This window comes from Argentina silus, assembly GCF_951799395.1.
Source record: "Argentina silus genome assembly, chromosome: 5".
NCBI classification, from domain to species: Eukaryota; Metazoa; Chordata; class Actinopteri; order Argentiniformes; family Argentinidae; genus Argentina; species Argentina silus.
Window position 1 is genome coordinate 17,386,822 of NC_139659.1, and position 17,500 is coordinate 17,404,321.

Sequence of the window (17,500 nt, forward strand, 5' to 3'; positions counted from 1 at the left end):
TGCATGGCTTCCAATGGCACTGGGTCACTAGTGTTTATTGATGATGTGACAAAAGACAGAAGCAGCCGGATGAATTCTGAAGTGTGTAGGGATATACTGTCTGCTCAGATTCAGCCAAATTCAGCAAAGTTGATTGGATGGTGCTTCACAGTACAGATGGACAATGACCCAAAACATACTGCGAAAGCAATCCAGGAGTTTTTTACAGCAAAGAAGTGGAATATTCTGCGCTGATATTCAAATGGTTTATTCAGCACTCATGGCATGGGAGAGTAGGTAATTCTCTTGTTCCTTTTTTCCGGGAGGAAAGACACCCTTTAGAAGACATTTGAAGAGGCTCCATTTGGACACAAGCTGATCCTGTGAGAATCAACTTAAGTAATAACCTTTCATATAAGATTACTCACACAGAAGCGGTTATCTGAACCTTGTTTGTTGCTCATACTGTATGATGACAATCATTTACATTTTTACATTTATGGCATTTAGCAGACGCCTTTATCCAAAGCGACTTACAACAAATACATTTGTTCAAGTAATTGAATCATCTATCCATCAGCCATCATAAGATAAAGTAATCAATGCTCGGACCAGGGGCCATAGGCAGTCACAATGCTAGAAGAAGGATTTATTTATTTATTTTTATTAACAGGAGAGAAACTTGTATAGGGGGGTAGAGGCTTGAAGAGGTCTTTAGGAGGGACCGTTAAGATGTAGTCTGAAGAGATGGGTCTTCAATCTACGGCGGAAGATTGGTAGTGACTCTACAGTCATAACAGCAGTGGGAAGCTCATTCCACCAGCGGGGCGCCAGGACAGTGAAAAGCCGTGACCGAGTAGTGCGGCTGCTGCATCCACGTAGAGGCGGCGGTGCCAGGCGGCCAGCCGAGGTGGAAGAGCGGAGTGATCTGGCAGGGGTTTGGGGGCTGACCATTGCTTGCAAGTAGGGAGGGGCTGTTCCCTTTGCCGCCAGGTAGGCAAGCACCAGGGTCTTGAATCTGATGCGAGCTCCTAACGGAAACCAGTGAAGGGTGCGGAAGAGGGGAGTGACATGGGAGAATTTGAGGAGATTAAACACCAGACGGGAGCGTTCTGGATGAGCTGCAGAGGCCTCATGATCATATCAGACACAGGGAATGCTGTACATTCATTTCAAGCGTGTCAGGATGGTTTTGGTTTTTGGTTTTGAGATAGACATACTATTGGTTTCTAAACAAGGGAAGAAATGAACAAAGGAGAAATAGGCATGGGAACATTCAGGACGTTATTTGAATGTTTCATCCATGGTGCCCCATTCATATAACAAATGTACTTAACTTAACTGGAACATATTGTACAGTAATGTGTGTTTATTAAAATATCATGCAAAACAGCAGCTTAAAACAGATGCAGTGCAACCTAATTATACATTTTAGTAATGGGTTAGTAACATTATCAAGGTTCAGTATTTATAATTAAGAAATCCTCAGTATGTAATAGAATAGAATATGCTCCACCAACATGACAACGATGCAGAAAACACTGAAACACCGAAATGAATGGTTGGGGCAAAATGTAAGCCTGATTGTCATGAAAAATATGTCATGTCATCATATCAATGACAATATTCCCAAAAAATACAGAGAGGAAAACTAGAGCAAGTGAAACTTATTTTTGATAAAGTACCTATTTGGTTAGGAAGGTTAAGTTACATCAACGTTAGACTTTAAACATTTACGTTAATAAGATATTATTACGTATAGTTACGTTAAAACTATTATTGAATTAAACAACTATTATTTTCAACTGTGAGATGGTCTGATGCTGAAAATGTCAATTTTCAACCCATGGACAAACGCAATGTCAACATTTGACTGAACAACCATCAAATAACAACGTAAATCTAACATTGCAACAGCTACTGCATTTTGACGTTTAAAACGTTCAATAACAATACAACCTTACAACCTGTGTACAACCTTTGTACAACATTAGTTTAATTAGTTTTTTACTGTTGCACAACTGTGACTCAATGAAAACTGCCTACAGTTCAATAGGAGCAATACAAAGGTGAAGCTGATTGAAAGCTGTGAAATGACCTGTTTCCCTTATACTTTCTTGAAAGACAGCAAGAGTGAGAGAGTGCTGCTTGTGTTTGTTAGGTATCCTTGGAGAGTCTCTCTCTCTCCCTCACTCCCTGCTTCACTGAGTCTTCTCTCCTCTCATCTCATCCCTTCTCCTCCCCTCCCCTTCTTCTCCTCTCCTCTCCTCTTCTCTCCTCTCCTTTCCCACCCTCCCTCCCCTCTCCTCCCCTCCCCTCCTCTCTCCTCTCCTCTCCTCTCCCACCCTCCCTCCCCCCCTCCCTCCCCTCCCCTCCCCTATCCTTTCCCTGTGTGCTGCATGATCAGAATCCTCAGGAATCCTCATGAGATGAGAGGTGAGGTGAGGGCTGAGACTTATAGGAAGCAGCATTTATCATTTTCCAAAGACAACGTTCTTTCCTTCCCTCCTATCTGTCATTTGGGCAGAGACATGAGGGAGCAGATTAGAATGCGGCCAATCTCACAGACTGATCTATTTCAACGGTGGCCTCCCCACTGTAATATGTGTCATTACAGTTCAGTCGGAGCGATATAAAGTTGATTGAAGCTGTGAAATGGCCTGTTTCCTACTTTCTATATTCTCGAAAGGCGGAGCGAGTGAGAGAGAGAAAGAGAGAGAGAGAGAGAGAGAGAAAGTTTGCACACTAGCAAGTGGACTGATGGAATGCAGCCAGCTACCTCTGATTCCCCCTCTTTTCTGAGCCCTGTTTATTTGCTGCCCTCCATCCTTTCTTCCTCCATGCCCTTGCCCCCCTCGCTCTCATCTCTCTCTCCCTCGTTTATCATGCGATAACTTATTTATAATTCATCTTGTTATTTTCCTTAAAAATAAAGAGATCAGAGATGTGCTAGCTAATCCTTTATTTATGAGAGAGGAACTCCTGCAGCCCCTTTTTCCTCTATGTTTCTCTCCTGAATCCAAATACTAAACTTTCTCTCCACCATACACCCAATGCCATATTAACTGGGTTCTCATGGCGCTGTGTGTGTGTGTGTGTGTTTGTGACTGAGGAACTGAGCAGGGAGACATTCAGACAGTCATACACACTTCGGCACAGCAAATATGACTGAATAGCAACTGAGCTAACAAGACACACACACACACACACACACACACACACACACACACACACACACACACACACACACACACACACACACACACACACACACACACACACACACACACACACTTCCTCCTTGATGGAGGAAAAGAGACATCTTCCAGACAGCTCAGAGGTCTTACTTCAGAATCTGTCTTGATCTCTTCCTCCCCTGATAACAAATTAGACAGACAGCCATGCTAAGCCTGGATTACAGCCTCAGTAGGCTGCTGTTCAGATACAGTAAAGTGTAAGATAACTGCATCTCTTATGCAAATTTGAAATGGCTAATCTCCAAGGTCGCACCTTGGCCCTAGGACGCCTCCTCCTGTCTGTAAGTTCATCACCTGTCTAATACCCTTCTCTTCAGTCACACACACACACACACACACACACACACACACACCATTCTTCCTCCACTTGCTGAGTTATGTCCTACTTCTTCTTACTGCCCTATATCCATACCTGTATCCTCTATCCTTTTGCATTTTTTGTTTACTTATTTACTGTGGCTGAGATGCAGGTACAATATGTCTGGCAGTCTGGGGCCAAGACCCAGATTAGTTTAGCTACAACCATTCTGGAACTGAGAGAACTGATATCAGAGAAGTAAGACATTCTTTCCAGAATGTGACATCTAGTTTTTAACACAGTACACATCTCAAATAGCTCAGTGTTACTGTGGGTAGCAACTGCCCTGAGGGGACAGATCTACAATCAGCGTACCCTCTTCATATTCAAGTCTTAAAAATGAGGCTGAGAAATGTTAAAATGTGTCTAGGGGCGACCTCATCCTTGTCATCTACTGTATCTTGCACTCCTCACACGTTCTCTGCTGCACTGAAGTAAGATGTAAGACTGACACCCGGTGGTGAGAGAGGTTACTGCGTGACATTGGAAGTGTATTGTTGATCTCTTCATTCTCTACCCTATCACTGAGGTGTGCAGTGCACTCGTTAAAGGCATGAAACTGCGGTATGAAACTGCTTTGAGGTGAGTTAACAAGTACACACTGCAGGGGGTTAGAGATCGACAACTGGAATTCTGAAAAAGTGTGTGTGTTCATGAGGGTTTGTGTTAGTGTGCTTTGATCTTATCAGGCTGCTGAGCAGCTGTCAAACTCAAAAGGGAGGAAGGGATGGCTGCTTGCCTTACTCTCTCTTCACTTAACAAACGGGCTGGTTGACAGGTACTGCAAACCTGAGGGGATGAATGGGTCTTGCTCCTCACAACACAAATCAACTCTGAGTAGGGAAAAGCTGAGCTGCGTACAAAATCATGCTGATAACAGCACTGCCTCTCTTGACAGATCATCAAACAGAAAGGACAGGAGACACCTCCAACAGCAGTCATTAACTTATTTATTAGACTGAATTTACAAAATGAAAAGTAAAAGCAACACTTGAATAAACAGTATTGTACATTTTTAGTCCTGTTTTAACTATCGTCTTTTTGTTGTTGTTGTTGTTGTTGTAGAGTTTTTGAAAAGCGTTCCACTGTACACAAGGCTGATGAAGTTTATAACCTTTTAAAAAACACCCAGAAGCAGATGTGGACCCTCCGGTGCCGGGGGGCACGGGAGTAAGGCGGACGCAGGTTTGGACACAACCCCTTTACTGCCACTGAGACACAGGTAAACCAGCTTTGCCATAACATCTGACTTCCACCGGTGCATTGAGGGGGCAAAAGGATATACAACTGATAATCCACCACCTTGTGCTTCTACAGTACATGCCAATGAGAATCTAAAACATAGCTTTCTCTTTGTGTAACTATCGCACATAAACGTCATGTAAAAAGCTCATAGGGCAGGTGCATTTACCAAATAGGACAAAGCTAGGAGGGATTTTATCATGAAAAGCAGTTTGTGAATTCTTAAAGGCATTCTCAAAAGGTCCCATTCAACAGGGCACAAAATTCTGCTTTTATCTAAACAGTAATAAAGTTACAGTGAAATATGCCTGTTGGGGGGCTTTGCAGGGGAGGTATCATCAATCCATCCTCTTTTAACACAACATTTCACAAACATTTTTCAGACAAATCATGTCATCTAGAGAGAAAACAACAGTTATCCAAATGGACATCTTTTACACTGGTTTTACACATCAAAATAAAGATGGGATAAATGCACATGCTAGACATGTTCTCTATGTACGTCATGTCCTCAATTGTTTAACCCATGGAGGGATTTTGGTGAAATATGTTCTTTTGAAAGTTTCAATTGGCTGTATATATACAAACTTTTAGCTTGAGATGGCAGAAATCTTGGGGTTGTTTAGTCAAGGCCCAACATAAAACACAGTGGTTTTTCTTTACCCTTTATCCTAAACCACAGAGAGAGACTAGCGTTACCTAACATTACTACTACAGCAGACTCAGTTTATAACCCTCACTCAACAGTGTCTTCAAACAACTGGAGAAACTCCCCCCGAGTGAGGTCGGTTTGGAATGGAATTCTTACAGTAGCGAAAAAAAAACATTCACCTTCATTGTCATTCGATGATATGCTATCACCGTACAGGGCTTTGTAAGATAATAATATAAATACTTTGGGGTTGAGTATAGTATAGCATGGCCTGTAATAACAGAAGAAGCAGACAGTCCACAGTATAGACAGATGCCGTCACAGCCCTGGGTGTGTATGGAGGAGGGGGTGAGGGAGCACAGCCCTGGGTGTGTATGGAGGAGGGGGTGAGGGAGCACAGCCCTGGGTGTGTATGGAGGAGGGGGGTGAGGGAGCACAGCCCTGTCCTTTCCTTACACCAGGCATGTGCCCCTACGAGGGGAGGTGGGGCGGGGGACGGGGGGTGGGGGTCTAACTGCACAAGGAAGGGTTTATATGGAAAATAGTCCACTCTAGAGGACGAGGCAAGGGAGAGTGAACCAGTGGGGCAAAGGAATGGGGCAGAAGTGGGGGTGCTTAAAGGGTCAATGGGGGGGGGGGGTGATGTGGGGGTAAATGATGGAAATGTTTGGGGCAGGTGGATAATGTGGGGGCAGTGGAGAGTATAGCTGATGGTATGGTGGTGGGGGCAGTTCCAGGGGGTTTAAAGGTGCTTGCTCCTTGTTAGAAGGTCTTCCTGTGGATGGCACGTGCTCTGTCCTCCTCGTACTCCTTCTTAGACACCCACATCTTCTTAAAGGTGTCCAAAGACGCCAGGATGGAACCACTATACACACACACACACACACACACACACACACACACACACACAGGGAACACAATCCTTCATTATCAATCCATCTATTGAATGGACAATTCAAACTTTGAACAATGCAGAAATGTGTCAGTAAAACTAATGTGTGAGTGCAGTGCTCCAGACGAAGCCTTTCCCCTGGTGACACTTTTCATTTGGTCACACAATGGAAAAAAATGAGTAGGCTAATCATCTTAGAATTGAACTGGCCATTGCATTCAGAGACATCCTCAATGGTCATGTCAAATATGATCAGGACATCGCAATAGCATGCAGGGAAGGCACTTCCAGGCAACATGCATAAGACTGACAGTACGGGCCAGGTCATATGGATATCGAATGGAGTGAAATTGTTCAATTAGAAAACTATCCACACACAGAGTAAACGATTGTCCAGCATCGACCATGAGAGAAAAGCTGAATCTATTTTCGTACTGGACATTTTGTGCTGCTTTGGTGAAAGCCTCCTCTCTGTATCCATGTGCACCCAAGATACAACATATTTTTATTGCCACATAACTTGCAGTGTCTAACTCCCGGGCAAGCGCTAAATGCGGGCCTACATTTTCCTTGTGGCGGATAAATCTCGCAGCGATCACCTGCCACTCCGACGGTCGCTTGTGAACGGCAGTATTCCGTATCCTCACAGAGTTTTTAAATATCTATTTGGTGTCATCATTTAGGCCAAATCATTTTAGTTCCTCGTTTTTTTTTCTTCCAAGATCGGACAAACGCATTTGGCTTTGACTTTTTGCGCAGTACGAGGTGGAAAGCCTAACTTGCAGCGCGAGATCGGTTGGTCTGTAGTTTCGCTTTCGCAACATCAACGTAGCAAATCATTTATCGGTAGATATCGTTTTGTGTGCTTGTAGGCCTATGGCTTTCACTTCAGCAGGCGAAAAACTAGTGGAGAATAGTTTCGGAACAGCTGAGATTCTAAACGTGACTTGTATAGTTGTTTGCGTAGCATCACTCATTGGCTATTGGGTCGCTGTTAGAACGAAATGACAACGAGAGGACTGAATGAATATCAAACATGTCGCGTTATAAAAACATTATGTAGGCCAATGAGCACTCTCCGATTGTCTTTTTTTTTCCGACTAACAATTCTTTTTACTCGCACAGCAAAGTCAAATGGTCGCAAAATTGTTTTTTTCCCCCTGTGTTCTTACCCGATCCATGTGGAGTAGAGCCTCTCCTGAGGGGCAGAGATCTGGAAAGAAACAGAAACATCATGAAGTGAGACTAACACCCTGTTCACGTGTTGAAGACGTCTTAATATGAGTCAGATGCTACAAGTAGGATCTAAATCAGTTACCCTACCTTGATCTTGACGTCTTTGGGTGCAAGTTTCTTCACTTCGCTTAGTAGCCTGTCACCGAACCCTAAAGGAGGACAGAGACTGTTAGCTGGTAGGGTGTGTGTGGTGTGTGTGTGTGTGTGTGTGTGTGTGTGTGTGTGTGTGTGTGTAAAATGAAGGTTTCAGCAGTGCTGAGCTAGGCAGCCCTACACCACGTGAGAAAACCCTCACTGTCAGTCACACAAGCAGTACAGCACTTGGACATCAGCAGTGTCAAAGTGTGTTCCAAGTGCATGTCAGTACTATAACTGAATGGCATGTGAGAAAAGGAGAGAGAAGGTGAGGTGTGTGTGTGTGTGTGTGTGTGTGTGTGTGTGTGTGTGTGTGCACGCGCATACCTTTGAGCAGTGTGGATCCTCCAGACAGTACTATGTTAGAGAACAGCGTGCGTCGCAGGTCCATGTCAGACTTCTGGATGGCGAAGGCCAGAACCTCGTGGATGCCCTCACTCTCGTCTCCTACCAGGTCAGGTCGGAACAGCAGCTCTGGGGCTCGGAACCTGGCTGGACCAATCTAAACGGGGGTCAGAGGGCGGGGTTAGGCTCATGTCGCTGTGTGTTAGGTATCCTTGAAGTGGAAGGAGTGTGTGTGTGTGTGTGTCTTCATTGGTGTTTGTTATACTACTCACATCCAGTGTGCTTCCGTCGGGGAGTGTGTATTGGGCCTTCTCTGTCTCCAGAGTCTCATCCTTCTGGGGGTTCAGGGAGAGGTAGCAGGCTCTCTGGGGAGACACACACACACACACACACAAATGTATTTAAAATCCAGCAAAGTCCTCAAAAAAAAAAGGAATACCTCATTGATAGCGTAGACCACCTCTATCTCCACGCACACACGCTCACCTCTTTGATGGTGCGGACCACCTCGAACTCAGCAGAGGTGTGGAAGTCGTATCCTTCCTTGCGTAGCAGCAGGCGGAGGTAGCGGGACACGTCCCTGCCTGCGATGTCAACCCGCATGATGGAGTGGGGAATGGCAAAGCCCTCATAGATGGGCACGGCATGGGTGACACCATCACCCGAATCCAACACCACACCTGTGGTACGACCTGTGGCATACCTGCAGGACAGAGAGGACAGTTACAGTAACACACACTCCGGCATACTGTTTGAAGGATGCTACACCCGCCATTTCACAATCATGACGCCGATGCTAAGCTGTGGCTGTAATTTGGTAGCTGAATTTCAGGATCCCTAGATGACTTGCTAATCATCCATAAAATAAGGTAACACACACACACGCGCACACACACACACACACACACACACACAGAGGTACACTCACAGGCTGAGGACGGCCTGCATGGAGATGAAGAGGGCGGGGACATTGAAAGTCTCGAAGAACACCTCTGCTGCCTTCTCACGATTCTTCATGGGGTTCAGAGGAGCCTCAGTCAACAGGACAGGGTGCTGGAGGAGGGGGTGAGAGGGGGAGTTGAGTTTTTAAATAACCACCCAAAGCTAGATGATCCATGACCTGACACAAACTGTTAGAGAGTGAGAGGAGGGGAGGGGATAGGGAGGAGGGGAGAAGGAGAGGAAAAAAATAGGTGGAGAGGAGAAGATGGGGGGGGGGGGGAGGTGTGAGGGAGAAGAGGCCCTACCTCCTCTGAGAAGGTCTGCAGCTGCTCCTTGGAGTAGACATACTGCCAGATCCTCTCCATGTCGTTCCAGTCCTTCACGATGCCATGCTCCATAGGATACCGCACTGACAACAAGCCCCGGTGCTCCTATGACAGACAGAGAGAAAGAAAGAGGGGGAGGGATTTAACAGAGGGAACAGAGGTTTGTTGAGGCACATTCAATGGCCATAGGTTGTCTCTGTGAAGCTCTAGACATAAGAATGAGCCGATGAATTGAGGATCTGAACTTCTTTGGGGCCGGCATCTGCTGCCTGGGCCGATCTCGGGTCCTTCTTCCCGTTCAGTGGTGGGTGGGCTCTTGCGGTGTACAGGCTTGGGTTGGCTGGGGCCTCTCCTGTAGGCCCACCCAGTGCATGCGTACGGCCCACTACTGTGCAGGCTGGGATGGTCGCCGTCCCGGCTCTGGGCATCTCGGGTTCATGCTGCTGCCCCCTCTACCCCCCTGATGTCCGTCTAGCGGGCCGGGCTATGCTGATTCTCTCTTACTGTTTAATGTATCAGTTTTTCAGTTTGCAACAGCCTCTAATCTTGCGTTGTCCTCTTTGTGCTTATCTGTCCGATAGGGGCTCTGAGCCCCTCAAAACTAGACTCCAGTTCCTGAATTGGTCCAGGCTGAGTCTGATCCACCCTATATCCTGGTCCCTGCCGCCCCACCCGGGTCCCATCAGAAAGCTGCCCTTCACTATGGACCGCTGAACTCTTGCATCACACCACATTCATTTACTGTTCAGCACCTTATCAGCCAGAGGAGGATGGCTCCCCCTGGAGTGTGGTTCCTCTCAAGATGTATTCCTCCCAGGGAGTTTTTCCTTGCCACTGTGCTCTATATTTTTCTCCCCTCTGGGGAGTTTTTTCCTTGGCTTACTTTTTGGGGGTCTATGGTTTAGTGTTAGATCACATTGTATGTATTGTATTTATTGTTGATATTGTTTAGCAATGTTTTTGTTGTGAAGCACTTTGCGACATTTGTCTGTGTAAAAAGTGCTATACAAATAAATGTGACTGATTGATTGTACTGGACTTATTCATTCTGTGAGTATGAGACAGGTTAGGACACAGACGTCAGAGGACATGCCAATAGAATAAAATACAATGTGGAAGAATATAGTCTGAATGAGGAAGACTATGGCCTGAATGAGGAGGAAGAGCATAGTACGTACCTCTGCTTTGGGTCCGATGAAGAGGTCCCCCTCCAGGGCTCCTGCCATCACACGCACATGCTTGGGACGGCCCACACTGAAACACAGAGCAGAACAGACAGTCAGAAACCCGGAATAAAACACATACCACCTCAAACACACAACAATACAACACACAGAATAACACACCACGAGGAAAAAGCAACAGTCACAGTGTAGACACATGGCTAAATGTCATCTCTGTGTTACTGGTGTAGAGAGGGTGAATAAGAGGATGACTTACTAGTTGGGGAAGCAGTATTTGGGGATCTGGTCACCTGCAAAGCCAGCTTTGACAACACCTGAACCCTAAAGAGAGAAATACAGGTGTAAAGTGGGATAAGAGGAAATTAAGAGGGAGAGGGCCTGTAGTTCTCACTTGCACAAAGTGGCTGGGTGACACATTCCTCTTTGTGTGTGTGTGTGTGTGTGATGGTCATAAGACACAGCTTGAGGCTTCAGGAGGCATCAGCTCATTGCCCCCTTTCTCTGTATGAAGTATTACACATATTCCAGTTTATGTATGCTGGCTCATAGGAGCATCACAGGGTTAGCTATAAACTTTGACTCTTTTTGTCAGATCTGTACCATCAATCAAGGACTGGTGTATCGATATAACAGAACGTTACACTTTTTTTTTGTGTGGTTCATCATGACATCCAGTGTAATAACAATTCTCGGTAAACAGATACTGTTAAACCTGCAATGCCAGGAACATTCAAATCTCGTATATAAATCCTATTACTAAATCGAGGGTATGACTCATTAACCACATTGTCGTGGGTATGCAGCTGGGGCGCTTGATCTGTGAATGACGGTCATTAGCTGGCTAGCATCAGTACTATCAAGTTCTGCCAACCTCCTGCTAGCTAGCAGCAAATTGTCTAGCGAGCTAGCTAGCAAGGCGGGGTCTGTCTCCAGGCAAGTCTAGCAGGATATCTAGCTTTGCCGTTGGAACTGGCAATGTTGTTGGAAACCGTTAGCTGTCCCTTTGTTTAATATGTAACGAGACTACCAACAACGTTTTTTTTTTTTTTTTACCATTCAATCATTTAACATATGAATGGAGATGATACAGACAGCCTGTGTTCTTTAGATGACCAGGTTGCCATTTCTGAAGAGCCAGCAAGCCAGTATGAACGGACACATAAGCTAGGCTAGCTAGGCTAGAAGCTGGCAGAAAACAAACATTTCATCCACGCCATAGCTAGCTAGCTAGCCGACGTTAGAAAGACCAGCAAGTAGCTATTCTAACTGACATGCACTTGAGGAAATGCAATGGAAATGTCTCGATAATTAGCAGCACATTATTCAGCAACGTTAGCTTGCTCAAATCAACACACAAAGGTGGCTAGCTGGATAGCTAACCCCGGCTGGCCTAGGCAAGGGTGTGGACGAGTGAGTGACATCATACTTACATTGTCGATCACAACCGGTTGGTTAGCTATAATGTCATAGGACTCCATGACAAATTGATTGCTTGGGATAGATTTCTATTATTAGTTTGGTATATTCTTCTCTTTTGGATATTTTAATCATGTAAATAACGCCCTGTCACTATGGGCTCAGCCGACTCTTCGCCGCTGCTTTGCTTGGCTACAACCTAACCCCAGCAGCGTTGCTTTGACGGACACCAGCGACAACCAATCGCAGCGCGCTCAGACGGTCAGACAGAGTCCACGTGCCTGTTGTCAAACCGTACTCTCGTGGGCGGGTGGTTTACAGATGTTTTTTTTTTTTGCTGTTATCATCACCAACAACATCATCATCATCGTTGCCCCTTAAAAGATGCACAGATAAACACGTTTGCACAATGCTATGAGGGAATCACTATTCCACAACACATTATCTGGTAAGCAAAGAGAGACTTAGCATTGATTTGTAACCTACATCCATTTAAGAACTGCACTGCAGAGTACTGACTCAGACGGCACTACCTTGTCCTTTAGTTATAACAGGACACTGGTTTAGACCAGCAAATACCCTTTTATTGTTCCTCCATATTGCTTTCCACTATCCTGTCTTTTTGATGTGAACAAAGGAGAGAGGTGATAAGAAGAAGAAGCCACTTTGGCGTTTTTTTTTTTGGACGTCTTGCCCTTTAAGAAACATGTAACCGGAACTGTGATGTAGTTTTGGTCGATCGAAGTTGTGTTTTAGCATTTGGACAGAGAGGACAGAGCAGGTTGTTCTGATTTAATAACTGTGGAAAACGACTAGCTACTGTAGGCTACTTTGGTGAAGTATTATCAAGGTGAGTTAATATTTATTTTGTACTGACATTGCTTTATAACAACTAAGGCCGGAGTTTTGCATTCCTTGCTAGGTAGCTAGCTAGCTAGCTGCATACTCTGCGTCCCCGTTCAGCAGCAAGGTTTACGACAGTCTTGCTGATGACGTTTGACACTGACAGGGCCATAATAATCTCACCACTGCACTAAACTAGCCAGTTTATTGAACAAATTCAGCTAGATAGCTAAATTATAGTTTGGTCAAAGTGTGTGAGTTTAGAAAAATACGTTTAGCAAGCAAGTGGCGACAGTGTGTCTTTTAGAGAGCCTGCTTGTTTTGTGTTTTATAAAGTGATCTAACGTTAGCCAAGCACTGTACCTTGACTAGTGGTTTCATTGATTTCATTGAAAATGACGTGTGTGTGTGTGTGTGTGTGTGTGTGTGTGTGTGTGTGTGTGTGTGTGTGTGTGTGTGTGTGTGTGTGTGTGTGTGTGTGTGTGTGTGTGTGTGTGTGTGTGGATCTAGATCCTGCCTGGCTGGCCCATGGTGAGAACCCTGGGAGCTGACTTAAAATGGCCTGCGCAGAGGAGCCACCTGAGAAGTAAGAACATGTCCTGTGTTAGCCGGATAGCATCCTCCTCTATACAGTCCTATGAGGCTTTGTCATATATCGAAATAAAAATGACCAAGACACAGTTTGCAATAAAATTCTGTGAGAGGGGGTGTGTCCCTTTGTATGTTTAGGGACAATCTAGGTTCAATATCCAGGTTCAACATATGTTCAGTCACTGACTGACTTTAGTTTTGAACTATTGATTCCTAGCAGTTGCTGCGAGGCGGAGAACAAATAAGGTGTCTGTCTGTCTGTCTGTCTGTCTCAGGCACTGCTGGGTGTGTTTTGCCACTGAGAAAGAGGACCGTGTAGCAGAGTGGGTTAGTCCCTGCAGGTGTAAGGGCTGTACTAAGTGGATCCACCAGTCCTGTCTACAACGCTGGCTCGATGAGAAGCAGAAGGGAAACAGCGGAGGAGCAGTCAGCTGCCCACAGTGTGGCACAGAATATCGCATTGTCTTCCCCAAGATGGGTAACTAACCATACACAAGCCCTCACATCTTCCCCAGAATTGATGGGCCTAACTCTCAATACAACATCAGAGAACTGCCTATCGTAATATACATCAAAGTAAGGCTTGCATTGGTAATGTACTGTTTAATCATTGTCATTTGAATATGGATGTATATTATCCACCTCAGGTCCAGTGGTATACTTCCTGCAGCAGGTAGACAGGGCTTTGTCACGGGCCAGCCCATTTGCTGCTGCGGGGGTGGTGGTGGGAACAGTTTATTGGTCAGCTGTCACCTATGGAGCTGTGACTGTCATGCAGGTACACAGAACTAACATGCCTCCAACCCTAACCTGATATACCCTAAATGTAATCCCTAATATAAAGTAATCCCTGACATCTGTCAGTTCATTGAAGTTAATCTCTCTCTCTCCACCCCCCCCCCCCCCCACCCCCACCCCCCCAGGTTGTGGGTCATAAGAAGGGTTTAGATGTGATGGAGCGAGCAGACCCTCTGTTCCTATTGATGGGTCTGCCTACCATCCCTGTCATGCTGGTGCTGGGCAAGATGATCCGCTGGGAAGACTACATACTGAGGCTGTGGCAGAGACACTCTTCTAAACTACAGCTTCTAGTGCCAGGTACACACACACACACACACACACACACACACACACACACACGTGTGTTGACTCATAACCCGCAGTCAGGAAGTATTGTGTTGAATAAAGAGAAAACAATGCATTAAAAAAAATAATCCATAAATCATTCTTTTGCAATTCATATCTGTAGGCTACATTGATGTTTTCAATCAAATGTTCAAGGGCAAAGTAGCCTTTAGGCTATTGTTTGACATGTTTTGTTTCAGCAAAACATGACGCTACTGTTCAATAGGCCTTATAAATGTTGAAGAAAAATGTAATTGTTCATTAATGTCCAAGCGAAAAATGGGAAGTGTAGGCCACAGGGCATTTTCTGTGTTTGTGGGTTAGGATTGGGTGCGGGCCTTTGATTTTCACTTTAGTCGGGCGGAAGGATTATGAGTAATCCTACAGGTGAACCAACAGCTGACGTATACATCACACACACACACACACACACGCACGCACGCATGCAGGGCTAAATACTAAGACGTCAGATTGAAGGAAGCCAATATGTATAAGCAGTAGCTGCTGTCACCATGCTGCTTCTCTCTCCCCTCAGGTATAGGCCGCCCATTGCCCCGTGTGCCTGTGGATGGGGGGCTTGGAGGGGACCACCTCTCTGTGTCTCGTATTCTTTGTGGAGCACTCATCTTCCCCTCAATCGCCAGTCTAGTGGGACGACTGCTCTTGAGTAGGGTGCCTTCCAGCCTACAGCGTACCGTACTGGTGAGTGTGTGTTTTTGCAGTTTCCATTATTTATACAGGATTAATGTTTTCTATTATTCTCACCCTCCTTTTTGCCTGTGTGTCTTCTGAGAGACTTATGTATTCTCTCTTTCTCCGTCTCTGCAGGGTGGTATAGCATTTGTGGCGATAAAGGGAGTGCTAAAGGTGTATTTCAAACAGCAGCAGTATCTCATCCAGGCCAACCGCCACATCCTCAACTACCCTGAGAGAGAGAGGGATCGAGAGAGGGAGGGACGGAGTGAAGGAGGAGAAGAGGACACAGAAGACAGCGAGTGACAGCCACAACCCCTTCTCAGTATTAACCCGGGGAGGGTGGGGGGGGTAGTTGCATGTTTTACGTCCCAACACTCCTCAATTACCTCCTTGTTCTCCTTTCTGCCACGACAACAGATACTTGAATGGAAGGGTTTATCATGTTGCTTGCTTACACCTGTCAATTTAATTTCCTCATCATGACCGAAAGGAGATGATGAGGTAAGGATGATGGTTAAGAGTGTTGGGACACGGCCAATGCCCCCTTCCCTCCCCAGAATCCTCTCTGCTCCCCTAACCTAACATGTAGATAACCCTCCCACCAATCAGAGCATAGTGTTATTTTCCTTAGAGACCTGCATCCAGGAAAGCTTTTCAAATGGAAGAGGTTCTACGTGAACTGGTCTAATAGGAATGCTCACTTTATTTTTCTGTTTAAAAATGATTTGATAATCTGTTTGGGCCTCCTGAACGCTCTGCATTGTAAGATATACACTCGCATAACACTTTATTAGGAACACCTGTACACCTTCTCATGGTGGAGGTGGTGTAATGGTGTGGGGAATGTTTTCTTGGCACACTTTGGGCCTGTTAATACCAATCAATAATCGCTTGAAATCCACAGCCTATTTGAGTATTGTTGCTGACCATGTGCATCCCTTCATGGCCACAATTTACCTGTCTTCTAATGGCTACTTCCAGCATGATAATACACCATGTCACAAAGCAAAACATGACATCATCATGGACCAGAATCTCAAAGGAATGTTTCCAACATCTTGTGGAATCAATGCCATGAAGAATTGAGTCTGTTTTCAGAACAAAGGGAGGCCCTACCCAGTATTAATATAGTCTTCCTAATAAAGTGTTTGGTGAGTGTACATTCAATCATTGTGTGTGTGTGTGTGTGTGTGTGTGTGTGTGTGTGTGTGTGTGTGTGTGTGTGTGTGTGTGTGTGTGTGTGTGTGTGTGTGTAAATTGATGTAGAGCCCACATTGTTTTATCTGCCCGTATGAATGAAATGTCTATTAAATGTATTGATTGTTAACAGTTGTCTCTATCATTCTTGAAAAGTGGGACTTATTTCCAATTTGACTGGTCATATGTTAGGGTTAAGTCTTTGCTCGTGTAGGTGAAAACCTGGTTATTTTGTCTACACTTAGTTTACAAATAAATCAATGTAGTTCCTACTGTGCACTGCTGGTCACCCATCCTAATGTGGTGGATGAATCCCTGAATCCTCCACAGACCCTGAACAAACAGGTGGAAAGAGAAACTGTCCCCTCATCACTTTTATCTTGACTGATCTAAATGATAACTTCGGTGATAGATTGTTTATAAGGTGGATCTGTGGTCCACATGAGGCGATGATGAACCAATGGTGTGAAAGTGACCGCCTCATAACTTCCTCCTTGGTCTCTGATTGGACAATATTGTTAGACTAGTTTTTAAGCAGATGTTTCGGTGCAGTAGGAATCAGGAAAACGGAAAAGGGTGTAGCAGAAGGACTACATTAACTGAACTACTGCAACATACTCTATTATGAAGAGAGCTACGCTATTTGTCAACGGTACATCCTCCAATGGGAAGGTAAATGCTGCAATGCACAAGTCATACAGAGAAGGTTTAGTTTCGGGGCTGCTAGTAGACAGCTAGCTATTTAGCGTGCTCAGTTGCAGACAGCTCTCTCACGCCCGCATATGGTTAGTACTACTACCCGAGCTATACCCCGGTAGACACTGCTAGCTATCCACACACGTGTGTGCTTTGCATATCTACCTCGTATAGTTGTCTATCTACTTGTGTGAGGTCAAGAGCATGTATTGTAGCATCCACTCTAGCTTATCAGAGTTTTATGTCTAAGGTCGTGGCGGTGTATGGCTCTTTGGATGACTTCTTGTCCGTCGCCAGCACTAAGCTGGGAATCCAAGCTTCAAGTGTTTATAATGGGAACGGCGGTCTTATCGATGACATAGCGCTGATTAGGTAAGAGACCAGAACA

General features: G+C 45.2%; 3 protein-coding genes across 3 annotated transcripts in view; 2 read left to right on the forward strand and 1 right to left on the reverse strand.

Annotated features, from left to right (window-relative positions):
* Positions 1 to 4,523: 4,523 nt before the first annotated feature.
* On the reverse strand, positions 4,524 to 12,179 carry actr1b (actin related protein 1B). Its single transcript, XM_083669652.1, has 11 exons — positions 11,979 to 12,179; positions 10,805 to 10,869; positions 10,543 to 10,618; positions 9,344 to 9,469; positions 9,025 to 9,149; positions 8,583 to 8,799; positions 8,369 to 8,461; positions 8,079 to 8,253; positions 7,704 to 7,765; positions 7,553 to 7,593; positions 4,524 to 6,353 (listed from the first exon to the last, which is right to left on the reverse strand). The coding sequence occupies exons 1-11, from the start codon at positions 12,024 to 12,026 to the stop codon at positions 6,251 to 6,253; spliced, it is 1,131 nt and encodes a 376-aa protein (XP_083525778.1). The 5' UTR covers positions 12,027 to 12,179; the 3' UTR covers positions 4,524 to 6,250.
* Positions 12,180 to 12,689: 510 nt separating this feature from the next.
* marchf5l (membrane-associated ring finger (C3HC4) 5, like) lies at positions 12,690 to 16,520 on the forward strand. The gene is made up of 7 exons (XM_083669662.1): positions 12,690 to 12,814; positions 13,318 to 13,393; positions 13,674 to 13,876; positions 14,046 to 14,176; positions 14,322 to 14,496; positions 15,059 to 15,225; positions 15,352 to 16,520. Exons 2-7 carry the CDS (start codon positions 13,365 to 13,367, stop codon positions 15,520 to 15,522), a joined length of 876 nt encoding a protein of 291 aa, XP_083525788.1. The 5' UTR covers positions 12,690 to 12,814; positions 13,318 to 13,364; the 3' UTR covers positions 15,523 to 16,520.
* Positions 16,521 to 16,977: 457 nt separating this feature from the next.
* kctd9b (potassium channel tetramerization domain containing 9b) overlaps positions 16,978 to 17,500 on the forward strand; it is a 4,700-nt gene continuing 4,177 nt past the window's right edge. The window contains exons 1-2 of the mRNA XM_083669651.1: positions 16,978 to 17,088; positions 17,363 to 17,484. Coding sequence (XP_083525777.1) covers positions 17,041 to 17,088; positions 17,363 to 17,484 — 170 coding nt within the window. The 5' untranslated portion in view covers positions 16,978 to 17,040. The remainder of the gene's footprint in view (positions 17,089 to 17,362; positions 17,485 to 17,500) is intronic.

Excerpts from the sequence above, each read along its gene's own strand:
- actr1b (XM_083669652.1), bottom strand. The coding sequence starts at position 12,026 with ATGGAGTCCTATGACATTATAGCTAACCAACCGGTTGTGATCGACAAT. Across the intron at positions 8,800-9,024 it reads ATGCAGGCCGTCCTCAGCCT|GTATGCCACAGGTCGTACCA; the intron begins GTGAGTGTACCT and ends TCTGTCCTGCAG. Across the intron at positions 8,254-8,368 it reads CCGACGGAAGCACACTGGAT|ATTGGTCCAGCCAGGTTCCG; the intron begins GTGAGTAGTATA and ends ACCCCCGTTTAG.
- marchf5l (XM_083669662.1), top strand. The coding sequence starts at position 13,365 with ATGGCCTGCGCAGAGGAGCCACCTGAGAA. Across the intron at positions 14,177-14,321 it reads GAGCTGTGACTGTCATGCAG|GTTGTGGGTCATAAGAAGGG; the intron begins GTACACAGAACT and ends CCACCCCCCCAG. Across the intron at positions 15,226-15,351 it reads GCCTACAGCGTACCGTACTG|GGTGGTATAGCATTTGTGGC; the intron begins GTGAGTGTGTGT and ends CCGTCTCTGCAG.